Genomic DNA, 22,790 nt, shown 5'->3' with positions numbered 1-22,790 from the left:
ACATACATACATACATACATACATACATACATAACTCCTGGGTTCTGGCAGAGGGAGAAGCAGGCTCCAATTCATACTATCTATCTATCTATCTATCTATCTATCTATCTATCTATCTATCTATTTATTTATACATACAGAACTCCTGGGTTCTGGCAGAGGGAGAAGCAGGCTCCATGCAGGGAGCTCAACATGGGACTCAATCCCAGGTCTCCAGGATCACAACTCAGGCTGCAGGCAGCGCTAAGCTGCTGCACCACTGGGGCCGCCCAATTCATACATTTTAAATTGCATGCTGTTTTGAGTAGCAAGATGAAATCTTGCACTGTCCCACTACATCATGTCCTGGATATGAATCACATCACTTTACCCAGCATATCCACACAGTGCACACTTGCCCATCACGTATCATAGGTTTGTATATATAGGAAAAGAAAGTATATACACAGTTCAGTACTATCTGCAGTTTTAGGAATCCACTGGGGGTCCAGGAATGTATCCCCCATAGATTAAGGGAGACTACTATATTACAAAGACAAAACTACTTTTAGTTTATCTTGTCACTGGAAAGATTTAAAAACATACACAAATCTTATCTCTGCTTGTTAATTAAAGAATACACTAATCCTTTATTTATATATAAAATATATATCTAAAAGTACAAGGGAAAAAAATAAAAGTACAAGGGAAAACCAATTATATATTAACTAGGATCATATCTGTTTCTACTGGAAAAATTCTATTAGAATTAATCTATTAGAAATAACAATTTCTGCTTTTCACATATGACAAGTATGTTAAAACATCACAAATCTCACCTTCTTTGCCAGGGATTTAAAGTTTAGTTTTGTATTTTGTATGAACAATAACATTTATTGTGTATTTATTATAATACCAGGGATTATGCTATATCTTTGATATGCACCATCTCATTTAATATTGCTATCCCCATTTTATTTTTATTTATTTATTTATTTTTATCCCCATTTTATATGAGGAAACTAAGGCTCAGAATAGTTAAGCAATTTTTTTTTTTAATTAAGCAATTATCTGTGGTCATACAGATTCTAGGTAGAAGAATTAAGATTTAAATCAAGATTTGGGGCACCCTTGGTGGCTTAGCGGTTTAGCGCCTGCCTTCAGCCCAGGGCATGGTCCTGGAGACCCGGGATCGAGTCCCACATCGGGCTCCCTGCATGGAGCCTGCTTCTCCCTCTGCCTGTGTCTCTGCCTCCCTCTCTCTCTCTTTCTGTGTGTGTCTCTCATGTATAAATAAATAAAATCTTTAAAAAAAAAAATCAAGATTTTTATGTGTCCAAATCACATGCTTAAACACTCTACATACTGTCTCACTAACTACCACATTTTCATATACTAGAAGCAATAAGCAAGCCAGGGACTTAATCAAACCAACAAAAGTTTATCCTTTTGTTAGCATCCTAATGGTTCTTTGCAATAAGCATCAGGCTATGTTCAGTCCAGTGTTTCTGGTGGTTTCTTCTATGTCTCACTTGCCAAGACTTAACCTAGGCACTAAAAGACCATGTTCACTTTCAATACTATCTTCTGTTTCTTATTTACTCACCACTTGTGAAACCACTAAAGATCACAAATGCAGGTAATAATTCTTTATTCTGTTTTTTATGTGGTTTATGGCCTTTGCTAATAAACATGCTCCAAAATCTTTAAGCTAAAGAGATTATTTACAAAGGAGCCATACAATGCAACTTGGTTTTCATTTGGCTGGAGACAGTGACCCATATGCTGCTAAACAACAGAGATTAATTTTAATTTTCTGTGTTGTAGGAGAATAGGAAACACCAAACCTGGCCCTACTTTACAGAACTACCTGGGAAGGAGCATTCAACACCTGACAGACATTAGCCTAGATTTGACTTCATGTCATTTCTCCTACAGTTTATCACTTTTATTCAACCTAATAAAAATCCTCCTCTGAAAAAAAAAAGTCAGAGTTGTTATATCTAGAGAAGCTCCCACCCCACCTGGGGACTTTCTCATAAGGCCAAAGAATGAATAGATTCAATCAGATTAACAAACATCAGGTAATTCACTCTAAGCTAAGTGATGCACATGTATTCTTAGGAAGAAATGAAGAACACTGGATGACTTAGGATTCATGTGGTAGGCATACTCAACTGCAGTAGCCCAAAGGAATTCCTAAATTGAATGTGCGCTGACACTGAATACGCATTTTACGTTCTTGAACAGTTACATCTTGTTCCTTTGTAAAACTTCCCTGTGCCTCACAAATTCAGAAGGATAGCCAGATGTGAAGTAACTCAGGGTTCCTCTAGACCTGTTTGTCTCCTGGACTCCCCATTTATGCAGGCCAGTTTGACTCTGTAGACCAGTCAGTTTTTCAGGATGAATGCAAGGAAGGCTCCAAATATCTTTTCTATTCATTCTCAATACAACTACGTACTAATAGTCTCAGAAATAACCTTGCTAAGGTTAACATGTATTTGCTAGATGATCTGTATGTAACCTGACAAATCATTATATATATATATTTTTTAAAGTTTATTTTTATTTTTTTAAAGATTTTATTTATTTATTCATGAGACAGAGAGAGAGGCAGAGACACAGGCAGAGGGAGAAGCAGGCTCCATGCAGGGAGCCCGACGTGGGACTCGATCCTGGGTCTCCAGGATCACACCCTGGGCTGCAGGCGGCGCTAAACCGCTGAGCTACCGGGGCTGCCCCCTGACAAATCATTATAAATAAATATTAAAATTTAAAACTCAACCACACGAGTCATTTATAATATAGTCAGGTACACAAAGCAAAAGACTAGTTTAAATACCATTTAAGTATAGGGCAATATATAATTAATTCTCAAATGAGTGGCACAGATAACATTTGGAACTATGGTTCCAAAGGAGGGAACAAGGTAAGGAATTATTTGGGGATGTTATTACTTTTTCAAAAATATCTAAACTTGTAAAGCAAGAATAACATTTAGCACCTTTAACATTTCAATTAAAGATAAAACATCTCTATGGGCAGCCCCGGTGGCCCAGCAGTTTAGTGCTGCTTTCAACCCAAGGTGTGATCCTGGAGACCTGGGATCGAGTCCCACATCAGGCTCCCTGCATGGAGCCCGCTTCTCCCTCTGCCTGTGTCTCTGCCTCTCTCTCTCTCTCTGTGTCTGTCATGAATAAATAAAATCTTAAAAAAAAAAGATAAAACATCTCTAATTTATAATTTTTTCCCACAAACCAACCAGTTACAAATGGAAAATGTTCTCATTCTGTCTCTATAACCTGGTATCAACTGGCTATATGGCTAATCCATTTTTAAAATCTGAACTGTGGGGTATCCCCGGGTGGCTCAGCAGTTTCGCGCCTGCCTTTGGCCCAGGGCATGATCCTGGAGTTCCGGGATCCGGTCCCGCGTCGGGCTCCAGGCATGGAGCCTGCTTCTCCCTCTGCCTGTGTCTCTGCCTCCCTCTCTCTCTCTCTCTCTCTCTCTCTCATGAATAAATAAATAAAATCTAAAAAAAAAATCTGAACTGTGACTTAAATCCATAGGAAATGACAGTAAGTACCAAGCTCCAACTTTGATATTTAGTGACAGAGCCATTTGCCACCCAGCTTCAAAGGACTAATAATGAGAAAATGTTGGCACACATCTCTCTCTCTCCCAGTACACAAGCAGATGACTTCCTCGGGAGGATTTTTTTTTTCCACTTATCAATTGTGAAAACAACTATTTGTGTAAGGCAGTTAGTTCTAGATAGCAACAAGACTCAGTGTCAAAGGAATTTCTAATCCTTGAGGAAATACACCATTTAAATGGCCAGTTAGAGGAATTGTGTTTTATGCAGTTAATTAGCTTCTCTTTCTACCTTTTTTGGTGATTTGTCTTTGGGGATCATTAAAGAAGCCTTTTGGAGAAATCAGCCTTCATTACCTCCTTTGTGACCTTTGAAGGTCACCACACAGCTAGCATCTTCAGCTGACCAGATCTTCAGCTGGGCATCCATTCCCCCACTCAGAACCACAAGGCCTGATGGGAAAAACCTGCAACAATTCACATCAAACACATGTCCTTCCAAAACTCTCTGGAAAAACAAAAGAAAATTCCATGCTAGTTCTCTTGTCCATCCCCCGATATTCTCTTACCTCTCATATCCTTGGTCCCTGAAATGAAATGTCTACATCCTATACCTACATGCTGGGTTTTTAAACTATGGAAGTTCAAAAGGATCTCTTTAGCTCATTTGTATACCAGGTAGTGTTCTAAGATCTGTTAACTCCCTTTCCTGTAGCTTTGCCTACAGATGCTATGGATTTGAACTCCAAGGTTCTAACAGCCATCCTTAAGTCTAGTTCTACATATAAGGAGCTGAGGAGGCTTCAGGACTCCTTTACTCACCTCTTCTTAAAATCCTCTGTATAGGTTGGAGAGGCTTAGCCATATAATCAGTATAATAACCTAGCTAATCTGTCTTAGCAACTGATCACTGAAGGCAGTTCATACCAAGGGACCACCCACTTAGACATTCACTGGCCTGGCTTTTCCACTGTTCCAGCCCTAATCTGTTCTGGCAAATCAAGATTGAGGATGGTTCTGAGACTAACAAATGGGAAAACAAAGACCAATTGAAGTGCAGTGGTCCTATAAATTTAGAATGCACCACTCTTCTTTCAGTGACCCAGTCTAAGGCTTCTCAGACCACCTTCCAGGTATAAGACCCTAAAAACATATCCAAAGTCTTTACTCTGAGTTCGCCATTGGAAGCCTGCCAGATCTTCATGGTCCCATCAGTGCTAGAAGACACACCAAGGCCGCCTCCACTGGAAATGTCCAGGCATGTTATCTGTTCAAGACAAGATAACTGGTGTTATAAATTATGAAATGCTCTTTTTCCCCTAAAATATGTTAAAGATCTCCCCTGTTTCACACTCCTCCAAGACTTCAAGCCTATGCTTTCCAGCACAAAGGACATGTGTTTTCATGTGAAGGTTTGAGGTGTTATCACCCATCTCCTAACAAGGCTACTTAGTGCCAACACCTTTTATTTCTCAAAACATAAAGATGTTCTTGTAATCATCTATAGTCTCTTGCTTCAACTAAAAATGTTTTACTCTCCCCATATCAGTTCTATCATTTCCATCTTTTGCTGTTTAAAAATTAAGATGATACCAGGGCAGCCCAGGTGGCTCAGTGATTTAGCACCGCCTTCCGCCCAGGGCGTGATCCTGGAGACCCGGGATCGAGTCCCATGTCAGGCTCCCTGCATGGAGCCTGCTTCTCCCTCTGCCTGTGTCTCTGCCTCTCTCTCTCTCTCTCTCTGTGACTATCATAAATAAATAAAAAAATAAAAAAAAAATAAAAGAAAAAAATAAAAAAAATAAAAAAAAAGAAAATTGACACATTATAGAATTAAAAAAAAAAAAAGGAATCTACCTTTGGCTCTATAGTGGTTACAGCAAACTTAACATGTTCAAAACAAAACTCTCATTTCCCCTTGCTTCACACCAATACAACTACTTGACTTCAATTAGTAAATGACACCACAATTTATCCACTTCTTTGGAAATTTTTGGAATCATCCCAACTCCTCATTTTCTCTCACATCTCACATTCAAGTCATTAGCAAATACTGTTTGGTCCCATACCCCAAAAGGGTAGGCACTACACCACAGTTTTATTCATTGCTATAGTCCTAGTGCCCAGAGTACCTGGATTATGGTAGGAGATTAATAAATAGATAAATTGCCTAATAATGAACTAAAAAAGAGGAAAGGAGAATAAGAAATAGAAAAGGGGCACAATTGGGCGCCTGGGTGGCTCAGTGGTTGAGTGTCTGCCTTTGGCTCAGGTTGTGATCCCAGGGTCCTGGGATCAAGTTCTACAGCAGACTCCCCAGAGGGAGCCTGCTTCTCCCTTGGCCTCTCATGAATGAATGAATGAATGAATGAATGAATGAATAAATGAATAAAATATTTTTTAAATATTTATTTATTAAAAATAAATAAGTAAATATTTATTTATTCATTCATTCATTCATTCATTCATTCATTCATTCATGAGACACACACACACACACACACACACACACACACACACAGAGGCAAGACAAAGGCAGAGGGAGAAGCAGGCTCCACACAGGGAGCCCGATGTGGGACTCGATCCCAGGACTCGGGGATCACGGCCTGAGCCAAACGCAGTGGCTCAACCGCTGAGCCACCCAGACATCCCAAATAAATAAAATCTTAAAAAAAAAAAAAAAACGACTCTCCAAAATTTTTTTTAAAAGGGCACAATTAATAATTCTTAAAAATGACCTACTTCTCTCAACTATTCTCAAAACAAGTAAATTTGGGGGCACCTGGCTGGCCCCATTGGTAGAGCTTGTGACTCTTGATCTCAGGGGTGTGAGTTCAAGCTCCATGTTACTTTAAAAAAAAAAGTAAATTTAATTTTAAAATGTTGTATGTTATATGTATTATATACTATATTCTTACAATAAAATAAGCTGGAGAAAAGAAAAAAAATGACCTATTTCTCAAAAGGTTTTCCCAACTATGCCAACAAGTTTATCACTTCCTCCCTAGTCTACAGCACTATGTTCTTATATTGCAGTGGTTGTCAATCAGGGACAAATTAGCTCATTACATTGGGTCATATCTGTAAACATTTTTAGTTGTCACAATTGGGGAACATCCCCCCACAATAAAGAATTACCCAGCTCAAAATGTCAATAGTGCATGGTTGAGAAACTTTGAACTGTTCTATTATATCCCCTCAGTTAATATAATATGGTCCCTGGAGGGGACAGGGATATTGTCACCTTATCTGTTTTACATATCTTTGCAGTCCTAATTCCTAGATCTAAAAAGTAATTGAATCTGAATAATCCAGTTCTTCCAAAGTGACAGAACACTGAAGAGTATATTTTAGGTCATACCAGGTATCTCCTTTCTCCAAATATTTATTAAAGAGGAAAAGAAACTAACATTTATTAAATAGCTATTATGTACCAGACGTGTAACAGACACTACCCTCATATAATACCCTCAAAGATCTGTAAGAAAGGTATTATTTCTATTTTTCTTTCTGAGGTTTAAGAAGTGATTAAGTAATATCCCAAGGTGACCAGGGGCCAGGATGCAAACCTAGGTCAGAGTGTAAGGATCTATTTCTTAGTTACAGCAAAAAAACCAGATCAATGGGATAATCCTAAATATTGGATAAATATGACAATTCAAGTGAGTGAGATAAAGGATGGATTACTTTACAGTGCCTTGATATGCTAGTCATCTCAAAAAGAATTAAGTTTGATCCCTACTTTTCTTTAAGATTTTACTTATTTGAGAGTTAGAGAGAGAGAGAGAGAGAGAGAGAGAGAGAGAGAGAGAAAACACAGTGGGGTAAGGAGGAGAGGGAGAAGCAAACTTTCCACTGAGCAGGAAGCCGAAAGCGAGGCTTGATCCCAGGACCCTGAAATCATGACCAGAGCCAAAGGCAACCACTTAACCAACTGAGCCACCAAGGTGCCCTATTAGATCCCTACTTTAAACCAAATAACAAAAATAAAGTTTGAAATATATATTTAAAAAAAACATAAAAATTCAAAGAAAATACTATAATTTTATTTAATACTTATTATTTTATTTAATACTTATATCATGCTTATTATGTTTCCGACCAAATTCTGTTTCAATCCCTGTAACAATCCTATGAGATATGTTGTATGTTATATGTATTATATACTATATTCTTACAATAAAATAAGCTGGAGAAAAGAAAAAAAAATGACCTATTTCTCCAAAAGTTTTCCCAACTATGCCAACAAGTTTATCACTTCCTCCTTGGTCTTCAGTATTACGTTCTTATATTGCAGTGATTGTCAACCAGGGACAAATTAGCTCATTACATTGGGTCATGTCTGGAAACATTTTTAGTTGTCACAATTGGGGAACAGCCCCCCACAATAAAGAATTACCCAGCTCAAAATATCAATAGTGCATGGTTGCGAAACTGATCTGTTCTATTATCTTTTATTTTACAAATAAAATAATCTGTAACATAGAGATTAAGCACCCAGCCTAAGGTCACAGTAAATGGCAGAACCAAAATTCAAATTCAAGGAGTCAAATCCAATGAGTATCTCTAGAGTCTATGCTCTTACTCATTATGCTATGCAATTAAAAGTGAATATATATATATATATATATATATATATATATATATATATAGGCAACTGAGTAGTTCAGTTGGTTAAGGGTCTGACCCTTGATTTCAGCTCAGGTCATGATCTCAGGGTTGTGAGATCAAGCCCCACACTGGGCTTCGTGCTGGATATTGAGCCTGCTTAGGATTCTCTCTCTCCCTTTGCCCCTCCCCTACCTCTCTCCCTCTCTTAAAAAAAGGTGGGGGGGCACTTGCTTGGCTCAGTGGTTGAGCATCTACCTTTGGCTCAAGTCGTGATCCCGGGATCCTGGGACCGAGTCCTGCATCAGCTCCCCGCAAGGAGCCTGCTTCTCCCTCTGCCTATTCTCTCTGCCTCTCTCTGTGTATCTCTCATGAATAAATAAATAAAATCTTAAAAAAAAAAAAAGAGTGACTATATATGAAATCACGGGCTACCCTAAGCAAGATGCCATAAATAGTTACCATAAAGGAATAGATTGATGGGTTTTATTATCTACATATATTAAATATCCGTATGTCAAGATACAAACAAACAATAATAAACAATAAGCAAGAAGAAACTATGCAAAATATATGGCAAAGGGTCAATACCTTTAATATGAGAGCTCTTACCAATAAAGAAAAAAATTCACTTAGAAAAATGAGCAAATGACACAAAGAGTGGCCAGTAAATATATGAAAAAGTGGTCATCCATGATTAATCAAAGGAACACAAATTGAAAAACAATGAAATACTTTCTCTCAAACTGATAAACTTAAGAAAAAAACATTGAATACTCAGAATTGATAAAGAATGTCAAGTCAGATTGGTAGAAAAGCAAAAGAGTACAAAAAGCCTTTTTAGTCAATGGACAGGGCCCACTTGTAGGTCAATCAATCAAAAAATTCAGTTAAAGGGAAGCTGGGTGGCTCAGTGGTTTAGTGCCGCCTTCAGCCTAGGGCGTGATCCTGGAGACCCAGGTTAGAGTCCCACATCGGGCTCCCTGCATGGAGCCTGCTTCTCCCTCTGCCTATGTCTCTGCCTCTCTCTGTGTCTCTCATGAATAAATTAATAAAATTAAAAAAAATTCAGTTAAAGTAGCAAATAATAAAAAATAATACATATATATCCATATTTTAACTCAAATATATAAATGTACATAAAATTCACTAATCTTTTCATTAGTCTACTGATCTCTGCAAAGAAGTTTCACCTTGACTTTCTGTAATAAACTACTAACCAAAAGGCATAATTCATAACTTGATTTCTTTAAAGCAAGGTAAATCTTTAGTCACATTTATAAAGCAATCTAAGAGTAAAAATTCACCTAGGATTTAAGAAGAAAAATCTTTTCCCTAACATCTTGCATTTATTTTGTCCACATATACTATTATGGCAGTTTTTTAGAAACGTATGTATTTTAGAGAGAGCATGAGGAGAGGAAGGGGCAGAGGGAGAAGATGAGAGAGAATTTCAAACAGACTCCGCACTGAGCCAGGAGCCTGATGCTGGGCTCGATCCCAAGACGCTGAGATCGCGATCGGAGCTGAAATCAAGAGCCAGATGCTCAACAGACTGACCCACCCAGGTGCCCCTATTTTAACAGTTTTTTTAAAAACCTCTTCTTTATCAAGTCTTTACAAAGCAATCAATGTAGTTTTTTTTTTTTAATTTATTCATGAGAGACACAGAGAAAGAGGCAGAGACGTGGGCAGACAGAAAAGCAGGCTCCTCGAAGGGAGCCCAACGTGGGACTTGATCCCTGAACCCCAGGATCACGTCCTGAGCTGAGGCAGACACTCAATTGCTGAGCCACTCAGGTGTTCCTCAATTTAGTTTTCAAAGATATAATCACTCTTCCTTTTCATATTCATACTACATTAGTTTACCATATTTAATTAACATAATTTCAAAAACAATGTAACTGATACTATAACTTATTCTTGGTGATCAGTTGACTTAACCAGTATTGTCAGCAGTATACAGATCTCAGAGAAGAGCTTATAAGCTGTAAATGTGCTGTGAGCATCAGTCAGTACATTTTACACAGAAAATGCAGAGCAAGTTACTTCAATAAATTAGTTAAGTCGAAGTCAGTTAGAATATACCAAAAGACTTAAAATTTGCATTCCCTGGACTCAGCAACTCTATTTTATAAATGTATTCTAATTTCTTCCTATCTTTCTGAGTAAAGGGTTAGCTATATTATCAAAATATGAAGTCAGGAATACCTGAAAAATATCTGAAAGTCCAAGTAATATAAGACTGGAAAAATGATTTGTCATAAAATGATACAGTGGAATACTATGCAGCTCTTAAAGGAATATGTAGAAAGATGATATAAAATGATGTAAATAATATATTATTAAGGAATAAAAAGCAAGTTATAAAACAGCATGTACTATAAAAACCTATTTTGGTAAAATATTTAAAGAAAAAAGACAGAATCAACTGAAATATAAAGCTTAGCATGAAAAAAAGAAAGCTTAGCATGGTGCAGACACATAATAGACAATCAATAAATGTTAGCTATTACTACTATAATTATTATTAATATAGACTTTGTAACAAAAGTTCACAATAGTTATCTTTAGGTTGTAAAATATGAGTGATTTTCCACCTTTTTGTATTTCTTAAATTTTCATCACTAAATCTACATCTGTTTTGTACTAAGGATAAAAATAGCTACTTTGTAAAATAGACCATACAATAAGAAATGGAAGCCTTTAATATTATCAGTTTATCCACATATTTCCCATTTATGTTTCCAAAAAGATCATGGTAGTCAAAAGGGCATTATCACAAAGACCTCTGAAAATTATTCCTCAATATGCTGTACTTGGAATTTGAGAAAATGTCCCTGTCCCGTAGGCAATGAGACAGATATATGAGCAGTGACGAATTATACAAACACAGCTGCTATCACTCTCCAAAAGCCATTACTCAGCTCTGCTAAAACATAAATAAGTAAACTTCGGACCATTCCATTCTCTAAGATTACCAGTGAGTCGATTTGTATACATATTCTATGTGGGCCCAAATACCAGTTTTGCCAAACATATCACACTTCTATGGTACCTTAACAATACACAGTAAATGAAATATTATTAATTATGAATGTTTATAGCTCTCAAGCAGATAAAATGAAAAACTAACATGCTATTATATTCTCTGCTCATTTTATCAAAATACTTACACTCTTTGCATGAATTCTGGAAAAAGTAGTGTACGGTGCCAAAAACTTCGAGGATGCATTTTCCTTTGGACAAGAAATATGAATGCTTTTCTAAACAGAGAGGATAAGATGAAATTCATCAGTAAAGTTACTGCAATGGAATGAAAGGTTCTTTTATTTTTTTTTTTAAAGATTTATTTATTTATTTGTGATAGACACAGAGAGAAACAGAGAGAGGCAGAGACACAGGCAGAGGGAGAAGCAAGCTCCATGCAGGGAGCCTGACGTGGGATTTGATCCCAGGTCTCCAGGATTGCGCCCTGGGCCAAAGGCAGGCGCCAAACCGCTGCGCCACCCAGGGATCCCCCGGAATGAAAGGTTCTTAAAGAAAATATTGGGATGATAGGAAATTCCCATTTTTTAAATGTACCCTCTCTAATCCTCCACCAGCTCACGACACTATCACTCCCCTATAGATTGATCAGCAGCCCTTTTACTGCAGAGGGCTGAGACGTAATTTAGTATTGCTTAGCTGCCATTATCTTTTTATATTAAGTAAACTCTCATAGAAGACAAACTAACAGTAAGATACAAATGACAAATATGAGAGTATTAATTTTTATTTATTTATTTAGAGCATTAGTTTTGATTTTTTTTAAAGATTTATTTATTTATGATAGACATAGAGAGAGAGGCAGAGACACAGGAGGAGGGAAAAGCAGGCTCCATACTGGGAGCCTGATGCGGGACTTGATCCTGGGACCCCAGGATCACGCCCTGGGCCAAAGGCAGGTGCTAAACCGCTGAGCCACCCAGGGATCCCCATAGAGCATTAGTTTTTAAAAGAGAATCTAATATCAATACTCTCAACTAGCAGTGGGGCAAGGAACAGAATTAAAAGATAGGAAACAGCACCAGACTTCAAGTCTAGGACCTAAAAGACCAGTCTAAAAGTAAACTTATTGCCTGTAGGAATTTTTAGAAAAAAAATGTTAGACTACTAACATCTATAGTTACCAGAGGAAATTGGTAAATTAGATAAATTATGGTACACTTATACAATGAGCAGTCCCTGGTCAGGCTTGCAGTGATAACTCCTACCTAGGACTTAAATTGACTGCTCATCGCCCACAGCTGTATTAATTCCCCATGTGTTTTGCTAGCCATTTTAACATTTCAGCTACTGAAGCAAGAAAACACTTGCTTAGTAGGAAACACTGACATAGTAGGAAATCATACCTAGAAAACACTGACATAGTAGGAAATCATACCCAGAAAAAGATATTAGGTTCAGGTGATATGACTTGCACACGGCAGCCTTTGTAACCATTCAACATTAAGTATGTTGGGGTCTCAAGGTAGCATATACAGAGGCATAAAAGGCCTGGTAAACCCTTCAGGAATTCCTGCAATATGATAGTCCTTTAACCTAATGCCAGAATACCAACACCACCACCTACGTGTCTATCTCCTATGGGAAGCTACTCACCAAACGGCCCCTAACCTGTTATCTTTGCAGCAGTACTTCAAAGTTGCTAGAAATTCTGCTGCATGGTGAAAATGTCTTCAAAATTTTCTAAACCTCATTCCAAGACTAATCTATACACAGCAAACACAGGTTCTCAGTTCTTTAGAAAGAACAGTTTCAAAATAATAACATTCTCATCACTAAAAATCAAAATGCTCTTATTACAAGTCTTCTACTACTTTAAAAAGACAGTAAGATTATCTGTTTATACCAACAGCACTTTCTTAGCCAGCATATTCATATGTGGCTGCCTGCAGGCTTTTCATTAAACAAGTTTTTGCTTCTTACCATATGACAAAGCCCATACAGCTGCAAGAGAGTTGACCTGGATTTGGAATTGTCTCCTGTAGCCAAAACTAAAGTATCAGCTAAACTCCCCTGGCTTAAATATTCCTACCAGCAAGGAAGGATTCAAGGAACTTCAAGAACTTAGTGTTCAGGCATCTGTAAAAATTGGGTTTGTTCTCAGAAGACTTCATTTCTTTTTTTTTTTTTTTAAGATTTTATTTATTTATTCATGAGAGACACAGAGAGGGAGAGAGAGGAGAGGGAGAGAGGGAGAGAGAGAGACAGAGAGACAGAGAGAGAGAGAGGCAGAGACAGAAGCAGGCTCCATGCAGGGTGCCCGACATGGGACTGGATCCCGGGTCTCCAGGATCAGGCTCTGGGCTGAAGGCGGCGCTAAACCATTGAGCCACCCAGACTGCCCAGAAGACTTCATTTCTTTGTGACTAATTATGTGAAAGACTTCAAGAATCAGTAGTTTTCTCCTTCTTGCCAATTAAGCAAATCAACCTTTAATAAACAAACTATGGAAGAAGAGAAAATGTTGAACTACCTTCCAATATCAGCAGTAGAGAATCATGCTGTTAATGAAAATATTTTAATGAAAAGCTATAGAAGATATCAAAACATAAAATTCACGGCAGGGGTGGTGGAAGGAGTGTGAGCATTCCACTCTAAAATAAAATTCACAAACATTTTATCCTCCAGGATTAAGTATTTAAGCATAATTTACTGTTCAATAGAACAATGCAGCAACATCAAATAGCAAAGTGACCCATGGCAATTAGGAAACAAATGCATTTGCAACCATAAGCACTAATTGTTTTACTCAGCAGGTACAAGGCAGAAATTAGCAATGAAGTTGGAAGAGATAAGGACTGTATTAGGGCCTAGGTATGAAGGAAGAAAAGAGGTCAGCACTGAGGCTGTGGATATGGATACTGGCAAAACATTTGGGGAAAATGTAGGCTTGCAAGATAGTGTTCATATTTGGAAGTTTATAGGACTGGTTTCAATTCTGGCATACAGTCTAACTAGCTTTGATTATTGGGGTTAATTGACTTCTCTGAGTGTGTTTGCTTATATGCAAAATGGAAATTTAAAATGTCAATCCCACAAGATTATTGTAATAATAATTCACTTGTGTAAGATTTTACAGTTTCATTCATATGCAGTCTCACTCCCTGTTAATCAGCCTACACATAGAGTATCATCTCTGTTTTACAGATGAGGAAACTGAGGCTCAAAGAACTAAGTTATTTGGCCAAAATCATATTACTAGTGTCAGAGTTAACTAAAACTTGAACTCAGATCTTCTGACATTTTTCTACAATACCACAGCTGCTTATGAAAAACAAATGCAAAATATATGAAATAACATATAGCCTATTGCCTTGCAGAGTTCATTTATTAATGAACATTTAAAATCAGTATCATCTATTCTCATCAGTATACCTGAAATATTTCATGACTAAAAAAAAAATTAATTACACAGAAAAGGAGAAAGAAAGAAAGGCTTTGGGAATAATCTCACCCACCAGAGCATACTGATGGCAGAATGTGTAAGGAAAGTCAGATTATGGGTTCTGCAAATATTTAGTTTGGCTGTCTATTCACCTCAAGACCAATAAGAAAAACTATTAAGTACTATTAATGTAGGTCTTCCTCAAGGCCTAGCCAAAGGCATTATAAAGGCTACACTGGGGTGCCTGGGTGGCTCAGCAGTTAAGCATCTGCCTTCAGCCCAGGGCATGATCCTGGAGTTCCGGGATTGAGTCCCACATCAGGATCCCTGCATGGAGGCTGCTTCTCCCTCTGCCTGTGTCTCTGCCTCTCTCTCTGTGTGTCTCTCATGAATAAATAAAATCCTTAAAAAAAAGGGGGGGGCTATACTGTCCAATAATGGTAGATAATGGAGACATTAGATCATTGAGCATTTGAAATGCAGCCAGTACATATGAAGAACTGTATTTTTTATTTTATTTAAAATTTAATTTAAAAACTGATACTTGCCTCAGTTTTTGGAAAACTTTTTAAGTAAATTTGGAACTACTGGGGTATGTGAATCTATATTCTCAACTGTAAATGTATAGAACCTTAATATATTTATCAAGTATTTTCAATAAAAGGAGTCTGAACTGAGATGTGTGATAAATGTAAAATATACACACGATCTAAAAACCTCAAGAAAATAGGAAAGTGCTCACTAATAATTTGTTAATATTAATTACAGGTTGAAATAATATTTCAGATCTACTATATTAAAAAATATATTAGTAAAATTAATTTCACCTGTTTCTTTTTAACTTTTTCATGTGGCTCTTAGAAAATTTTAAATTACATATGTGGCTCACATTATTTATCTTATTAGACAGCACTGATACAAGGGAAGAACAAGTATACGCAACTAAAAGTATCTCAAAGTAGGGGGCCCAGACAGCTCAGTCGGTTAAGCATCTGCCTTGGCTGAGGTCATTTCCCAGATCCTGGGATAGAGTCCCACATTAGGCTCCCTGCTCAGTGGGAGGAGTCTTCTTCTCCCTCTGTCTTTGCCTTCCCCACTGCTTGCCCTCTCTCTCAAATAAATAAATAAAATCTTAAAATAAATAAATAAATAAATAAATAAATAAATGTATCTCAAAGTATATGTAACTACAAAAGAAAAAAAAAAACTCTTACCATTCAAAGGCAGTAAAAATTGTTTACTATACAAATAAAGATGATACATATATAAATAATAGTATAAATATTTAAAGTAAATATATAGGTACTAACCTAGTTTTGGACTCAGTGTCATTTACAAGGCATAAAAACCTACCTTGTTTATCTCATTCACAATAAATCCTTCTGAAGCTGTAACTTCTGGAATGCCATCCTGGCCAATTCCTTGACAAGTTAGGCTGCCATACAAAGTTGGTTTCCCTACATAGCACAAAAGAAGCATTTCTCAAGAAAATAATAAGAATTTAATCCTGTTCTCCAAGAAGACTCAATTCAGGCATCTGTACAGATGGTATGAAATTGGTTCACGAAAGAAAAAAAGGTTCTTATGTTAAAATGAGGTGAAGTGGAAAAAGCCCTAGCGTGGGAACCTAATTTGGGAGGGAATATATGCTCAAGAGCTAAAAACCAGGTACAAAGATTTAAAGATACAGCATTTGTAAGAAAGTTAATAGAGGGGCGCCTGGGTGGCACAGTTAGTTAAACACCAGACTCTTGGTTTTGGCTCAGGTCATGATTTTCAGGTCATGATTTCAGGGTCATGAGCTTGAGCCCTGAGACATGCTCTGTACTCAGTGCAGAGTCTGCTTGAGTTTCTCTCCCTTTCCCTCTTCTGCTGTCCTCATTCTCTCTAAAATAAATGAATGTCTTTAAAAAAGCTACTAGAGTGATCTGAAACTCAGTTTTACTATGAAATGGAATTCTTCCAGAATGAAAGTTGAAGATCATCATGCATATATGGATTTTTCCACAGTATATACACATAATACATAGCCAAGAGTTAACTTTCAGTAATCTAGACAATTTGCTTAAGGAGAACACTACTTTTGCAGTGATGGGGGCTAAATAAGACATCCTACCATAAACTGCTCAAGAACATTTGAAAACTATGAACATTGTACAAGGAGTCTGAGCCAAGAGAAACTATGAGGCTCTCTTCTAAGGGTAGTAAATCCCCTTTCTCTACAGGGAAGGCATCGTAATTTGGGCTTATGGATATTACCTGGGGGGTGACAACTCAGCCAGGCCTCCCCTTCATCCTTCCTATGAAGAGAGACAAAAGACTAATTAGGTTCATTCAATGCTGAAAAGGATGCCACTGGTGCAAGGGAGAAAGATTATATAATTTTTAGTCTGGACAGTACATAAGTATGATCTAGCCTAATATCTCATCATCCACAGACAGATTATAAGACAAACTTTATTTAATGAAGAAATAGTCATGGATTAAGTATTTAATGCATAGATATCTATTGGTTAAATGAATATTCAAATTATTTCAACAATAAGGAGTTCATTATTCATTTATAAGCTACACAGCTTTGAAAAATCAGGAATGCAAAAAAAAAAGAAAAATCAGGAATGCTTTATATTTAGATATTTATTGGGATTACTGTAAGCTAAGCCCCATGCTAAGCACTTTGTAAACAGTATCATTAATCTTCACAATTTAACAATATACCTTTTAATATCCCCATGTTAAAGATAAAATTGAGGATCAGAAAAAAAATGACTTTCCCAAGGTCACCTAGCTACCTGGAAAGCTAAAACTGAAACATGAGACTAGTACACAATGTCTGCATTCTACCAACTCACACTGACTTTTTTTAAAATTTACTTATTCATTAGAAGCACGGGGGCGAGGGGGAGAGAGAGGGAGAGAGGGAGAGAGGGAGAGAGGAAGAGAGAGAGAGAGAGAGAGAGAGAGAGAGAGAGAGGCAGAGACACAGGCAGAGGAAGAAGCAGGCTCCATGCAGGGAGCCCAACGCGGAACTCGATCCGGGGTCTCCAGGATCACGCCCTGGGCCAAAGGCAGGTGCTAAACCGCGGAGCCACCCAGGGATCCCCCTCACACTGACTTTTTACAGGTTTTCGAATGCACTTCCCAATCATCAAAATCCTCATCTCATCACCCTAACACTTTTAGGGTATAGTGAAAAATACCTACGTTTTTAAGACAAAAGATTTTCACAGGAACAATCACTTATTGACTGCAAAATCTTGGACATGTTACTTTCTGATTCCTCTCCTGCATTCTCCCATAGGCACCTTGGCCCTCAGTAAATATCTGTTCTTCCTGCATTACTTACCACACATTCTGTGTTGTAGTAAGCAATGTGTATTTTATTTTAGCTCACATAGTAAAGTGTAATTTTCTGAACTTCAGAAAACTATGCTTTATTCATCTTCACCGTTTCAATTTAAAAAATCCCTTAGTAGTAACTATGAACATGAATAATGTTCATAGTTGCCATTCATGGCACTGCCGTACTGATCCTGGTGCACAGAGTAATAACTTACACGGTATCCATCAATCAACGTTTCAAAGAGGTGGTTTGCTGTGCATTCCCAATTAAGCTGTCAGCTTTTTTTTTTTTAAAGATTTTATTTATTCATGAGAGACAGAGAGAGAGAGAGAGGCAGAGACACAGGCAGAGGGAGAAGCAGGCTCCATGCAGGGAGCCCGACATGGGACTCAATCCCGGGTCTCCAGGATCACGCCCTGGGCTGAAGGCGGCGCTAAACCGCTGAGCCACCCGGGCTGCCCCAAGCTGTCAGCTTCTTGAGGGCAGGAGCCACGCTTTAAATTTAGATTACTCATCTAAACTCTACACGCATAGAGCATGGACATAGCGGGTGTTACACTGTTTCCTGAATAGAAGTGTCCAATATGTCCAACGTACCACTAGGGGTCCAAGGAGGATACAAAGATTCCATCATACACTCAAAGACAACGTGGAGGTGGTGGAGTACTAGGACCTGTGAATTGACGACCATTAAATATTTGCTAAATGCCTATGATTTCTCGGCCAAGAGTCTTCCTGCCTACCAGTTTTCCTGTCTTTCTCCAACACATTGATCCTAGTTCTGATGCTCGGGTCACAATGCGCATCTATGTTCCCTTGGCCTCAGGGCAGCTCCGTTGAGAATGAAAACCAATGACCACTGGGTTTGCTACATTGTTGATCCCTCAACAAATGACGAAGGTAATCCCTATCCTGGACCGGGTAAAGCCCTCCTTAACGCAAAGACAACATGCGTTACCCTCCTCCGTCCCAGCTGTGGGCCTTGATTCACCTGAGAGCTTGGGCCCAGTCGCTCTGAATCCTCAAAGGCGCCGCCATCTTAACCCCGCCTCCACCTGCCCGCCTGTTCCGCCCTTTGCCGGAAGTGGGTCGCCAAAGGGGCTTGCGGCGCGGCCTGGGGGCGGGATCTATAGTGAGAGGCCACCAATGAATATGCGCGGCGGACCCGTCTCCTCCCACTTCCGTACTCAGGCTTCCCAGCGGAGGCTGGTTTCCGGTCGGGGGCGCGGAAGAGTTCCAACTGCTTGCAAAACGGGGGCCGACGTGCAGAAACGTGCGTTCGAATTCTCGTGTCCAACCTGTTCGGTGAGCCCCGCGTACAGCGTCCTTGCGCGGCAAGGCGTAGCAGGCACAGCGGGGGGCCAGCTGCCGCGTATGCGCATGCGTTAAAGTAGGAGAGCAGCTGCAGGTGACTTGGACAGTTAAATTTCTCTGCTTTCCATGCCTCTCTCGTCCAGGCCAGCTGCCACCATGTAGCCTGCCCTGATCTTCAAGCATGGGTCTGCCTCTTTTTACTCCAGGAAAGACTGAAGGCGAGATATGGTGGGGGAAAGAGTACCGTAGCATTTATTGAACCCTGTTGTCGTCCATGCACTTTTCGTACATTATCTTATTAATCCTTACATTAATTTTGTGACTTAAGTATCATTAAGGAGGAAGCTAAAAAGATGGTATAGTAAGACATGGTGCTGGATGCCATGTCTTAGAATCCAGGGCACTTTATCTGTACAGTAATAAAAACTCATTGAACGTGGCAGGCTTCTTAACGTCCATTAGCTCATTCAATCTTCAACAATCCTGTGAGGTAGACACTATTTTTGAAGAGAGGTTATGAAGTGATTTTTTTTTTTTTAAGGTCGCTCAGTGAGTCAGTAACAAGACTAGGTTCCCAATCCCAACCTATTTCCTCTCTCCTTCTTGAGGTTATACTGCCTCCAAAGTAAATGGGTTTTGGGTAGGGCTATGGAGTCCTTAAATCCTTGTAAATTTCCCATTGCTTAACATGGCCAACAAGATCTTGCTATGATCAGATACTTTATCATAGTGCCAGTTTCACTTGTTTTACAGTTCTCCTTATACACTCTTCTCCAGTCATACAGAATTTTAAGTTCCTCTCCTGTGTCAAATCCTCTCTTCAACTCCTGACACTGTTTGTCCATTGCCTGGGAATATTCCTTCTCCCCATCTCTGGCCAACTCCTATTCATCCTTCAAGTCTCAGTTTAGAAATCACTTCCTCCAGGAAACCTGCCCTGCCCATCCAACATGTCTGGATTAGGTATTCCTCCATTGTGTTCCCAACCTTAGCTATCTATGCACACTGTGTAGTAACATGTTTATTGTCTAGATTGTATACCATTAAGGCAGGAACTAAATTGGGCTTGGTGACTCCTGTTTCCTCAATTCTAGCATAGTGCATCATATGGTAGGTACTCAATGATCATTTGTTGAATGAGTCAGACAGGAAAGGCATTAGAGTGCTAATTCTTTTAAAGCCTTTCATGGTGCAATTTGTATAACGGCTGAGGTTATTTCCCTGCAAACCTTTCTCAAGTTCTTTCTATAGGGCACTTTCCGCTGGGTGCTCTGAAGCAGATGATTTTGGCAACACAGTCTGGGCAAATCGACCTCACAATAAGCACTTTCACCTCACAGGCTCATCTCTTGCCCTGGCCCATGCACACACTATTCTACAGCCACACTGAACTCTCTATTCCTCCAATATGTCAAACCCTGCCCATATTTGGGTACTCTCCCAAGTGTTAAACTGTTTTTTTCCCACTATAGGAAAAGGCTGATAGGAGAAAAGAAGAGAGATTAGGAGCATCTTGGTGGTTCAGTGGTTGAATGTCCACCTTTGGCTGAGGTTGTGATCCCAGGGTCCTGGGATCAGGTCCTGCATCATGTTCCCTGCTTAGCAGGGAGCCTGCTTCTTCCTCTGCCTATGTCTGTACCTCTTTCTCTGTGTCTCTCATGCATAAATAAATAAAATCTTTTTTAAAAGAAAAAAAGGATTAGGGCAGCCTGGGTGGCTCAGCGGTTTAGTGCCGCCTTCAGCCCAGGGCGTGATCCTGGAGACCCAGGATCGAGTCCCACGTCGGGCTCCCTGCGTGGAGCCTGCTTCTCCCTCTGCCTGCGTCTTTGCCTCTCTGTGTGTGTGTGTGTGTGTGTGTGTGTGTGTGTGTGTTTCTCATGAATGAATAAATAAATAAAACTTAAAAAAATAAAAATAAAAAAAAGATTAATTCTTTTAGGGTTGATCCAAGACAGCTGCTCCAAAAAGGTGAAATTTCATAATTCAAATTCCATTAGCAGAATCCATTCAAGCTTATTTAGTGCTGTGCTAAACATTCTCATATACTTTATGTCATTCCATTGAATTCAAACCATTTTGCAGATCTGCTCTCTTGCCAGACCTAATGCCGATGGCACCAAGGTGAATCAGGCCCAGTACCTGTTCTCAAATAAGCTTACAGTCTCCAAGAGGAGACAGATGCATAAATAGGCTATAACAGTGCAGTTTGGTCAGTGTTATTTATAGTAGTGGAACCTCATAATCACATCCCTACTCTGACTTTGCCTCTGTCGATACTCTAGAGACTCCCAAAGATGTCAACTCAAGGCCATACCTGGGCCCGACAGGTGAAGAAGGAGAATGAGGAAGAGGACCCGCTGGACCAGCTGATCTCCCGTTCTGGCTGTGCTGCTTCCCATTATGCAGTACAGGAGTGCATGGCCCAACACCAGGACTGGCGACAGTGTCAGCCACAGGTACAGGCCTTCAGGGACTGCATGAGTGAACAACAGGCAAGGCGGCGGGAGGAGCTGCAGAGGAGGAAAGAGCAAGGCAGTGCCCACCACTGAGACCCCAAAACACCTACCCCAGAGAATGGACCTCCAAAAACTAGCATCCAGAGAGACCATGGGAAGAAGTCCTAAACAGTCCAAGTGTGGGCCAAGAGGTATAAAATTCGGGGATTTTCTTTGCCCAAGACTAACGTTGAAAGCCAGGCAGCCATGGGTTTGGACATGACTGTGGTAAAGAGTGTCATATTTTCATTGTGAGATCCTACATATCGTCACCCATCATTTTCTACCAATATTAAATATTGACTGATACTTGACAAGTAAAACAAAGAGTGGGGTTAAGGGATGTTCTCTTATCCTACATCTTGGATCAGTGTGCCAAGTACTTAACTAATTACATGGATGTTTACTTTTAAAATTAAATTAACAGTCTAAGTGTAAATTGATTACCTAATCGAGTCTTCATTTATTCATTCATTGGTTCAACACATGACTGGCAAGTTTTTCTAAGACCTTTCCATGTGCCAGGTACTGTGTGAATGAATAATATGATCTCATGTGATGAATAATAGGATCTCTTCCTTCATGTTACTTAGTCTGGTTTGAGGGATAGAAATAAAATATTAGAATAACTAATTACTAGTTATCATGTAAGTGCCTTTATCTTTCATTAGTTGATGTGGATATTTCATTAAGTCTAATGGAATGAAAACAAATGGGAAAATAACATTGAGTGCCTCTTATATGCCAGACAGATACAGAGTCTGACCTCAACGTGCTCACAACCCAGCAAACACACAATGTTGACCTGATATTTAAAAGGCACATTTAGGGACTCCTGGGTGGCTCAGGAGCATCTGCCTTTGAGCGTGATCCCCAGATCTGGGATTCTTTTTTTTTTTTTTTTTAAGATTTTATTTATTTATTCATGAGAGATATAGAGGGAGAGAGAGAGAGAGAGGCAGAGACACAGGCAGAGGAGATAAGCACGCTCCATGCAGGGAGCCTGATGAAGGACTCAATC

General features: G+C 39.0%; 2 protein-coding genes across 3 annotated transcripts in view; one reads left to right on the top strand and one right to left on the bottom strand.

The window, feature by feature from the left end:
• The window catches only part of PAAF1 (proteasomal ATPase associated factor 1), a 35,507-nt gene extending 16,470 nt beyond the window's left edge, over positions 1–19,037 (bottom strand). For both annotated transcript variants that reach the window (XM_055320387.1, XM_055320388.1), the window contains exons 1-6: positions 18,952–19,037; positions 16,877–16,917; positions 15,971–16,074; positions 11,361–11,450; positions 4,745–4,843; positions 3,934–4,084 (exon numbers count right to left, since the gene is read on the bottom strand). In XM_055320387.1, the coding sequence (XP_055176362.1) occupies positions 3,934–4,084; positions 4,745–4,843; positions 11,361–11,450; positions 15,971–16,074; positions 16,877–16,917; positions 18,952–18,998 (532 nt within the window). In that variant the 5' untranslated portion in view covers positions 18,999–19,037. The remainder of the gene's footprint in view (positions 1–3,933; positions 4,085–4,744; positions 4,844–11,360; positions 11,451–15,970; positions 16,075–16,876; positions 16,918–18,951) is intronic.
• Positions 19,038–19,133: 96 nt separating this feature from the next.
• LOC129506623 (cytochrome c oxidase assembly factor 4 homolog, mitochondrial) lies at positions 19,134–21,825 on the top strand. Its single transcript, XM_055320391.1, has 2 exons — positions 19,134–19,265; positions 21,557–21,825. The coding sequence occupies exon 2, from the start codon at positions 21,569–21,571 to the stop codon at positions 21,821–21,823; it is 255 nt and encodes an 84-aa protein (XP_055176366.1). The 5' UTR covers positions 19,134–19,265; positions 21,557–21,568; the 3' UTR covers positions 21,824–21,825.
• Positions 21,826–22,790: the final 965 nt, after the last annotated feature.

Source organism: Nyctereutes procyonoides, unplaced genomic scaffold, assembly GCF_905146905.1.
Source record: "Nyctereutes procyonoides isolate TBG_1078 unplaced genomic scaffold, NYPRO_anot_genome, whole genome shotgun sequence".
NCBI lineage: Eukaryota > Metazoa > Chordata > Mammalia > Carnivora > Canidae > Nyctereutes > Nyctereutes procyonoides.
Note: the sequence above shows the minus strand (reverse complement) of the source record. Positions and strands in the feature narration are given on the sequence as shown.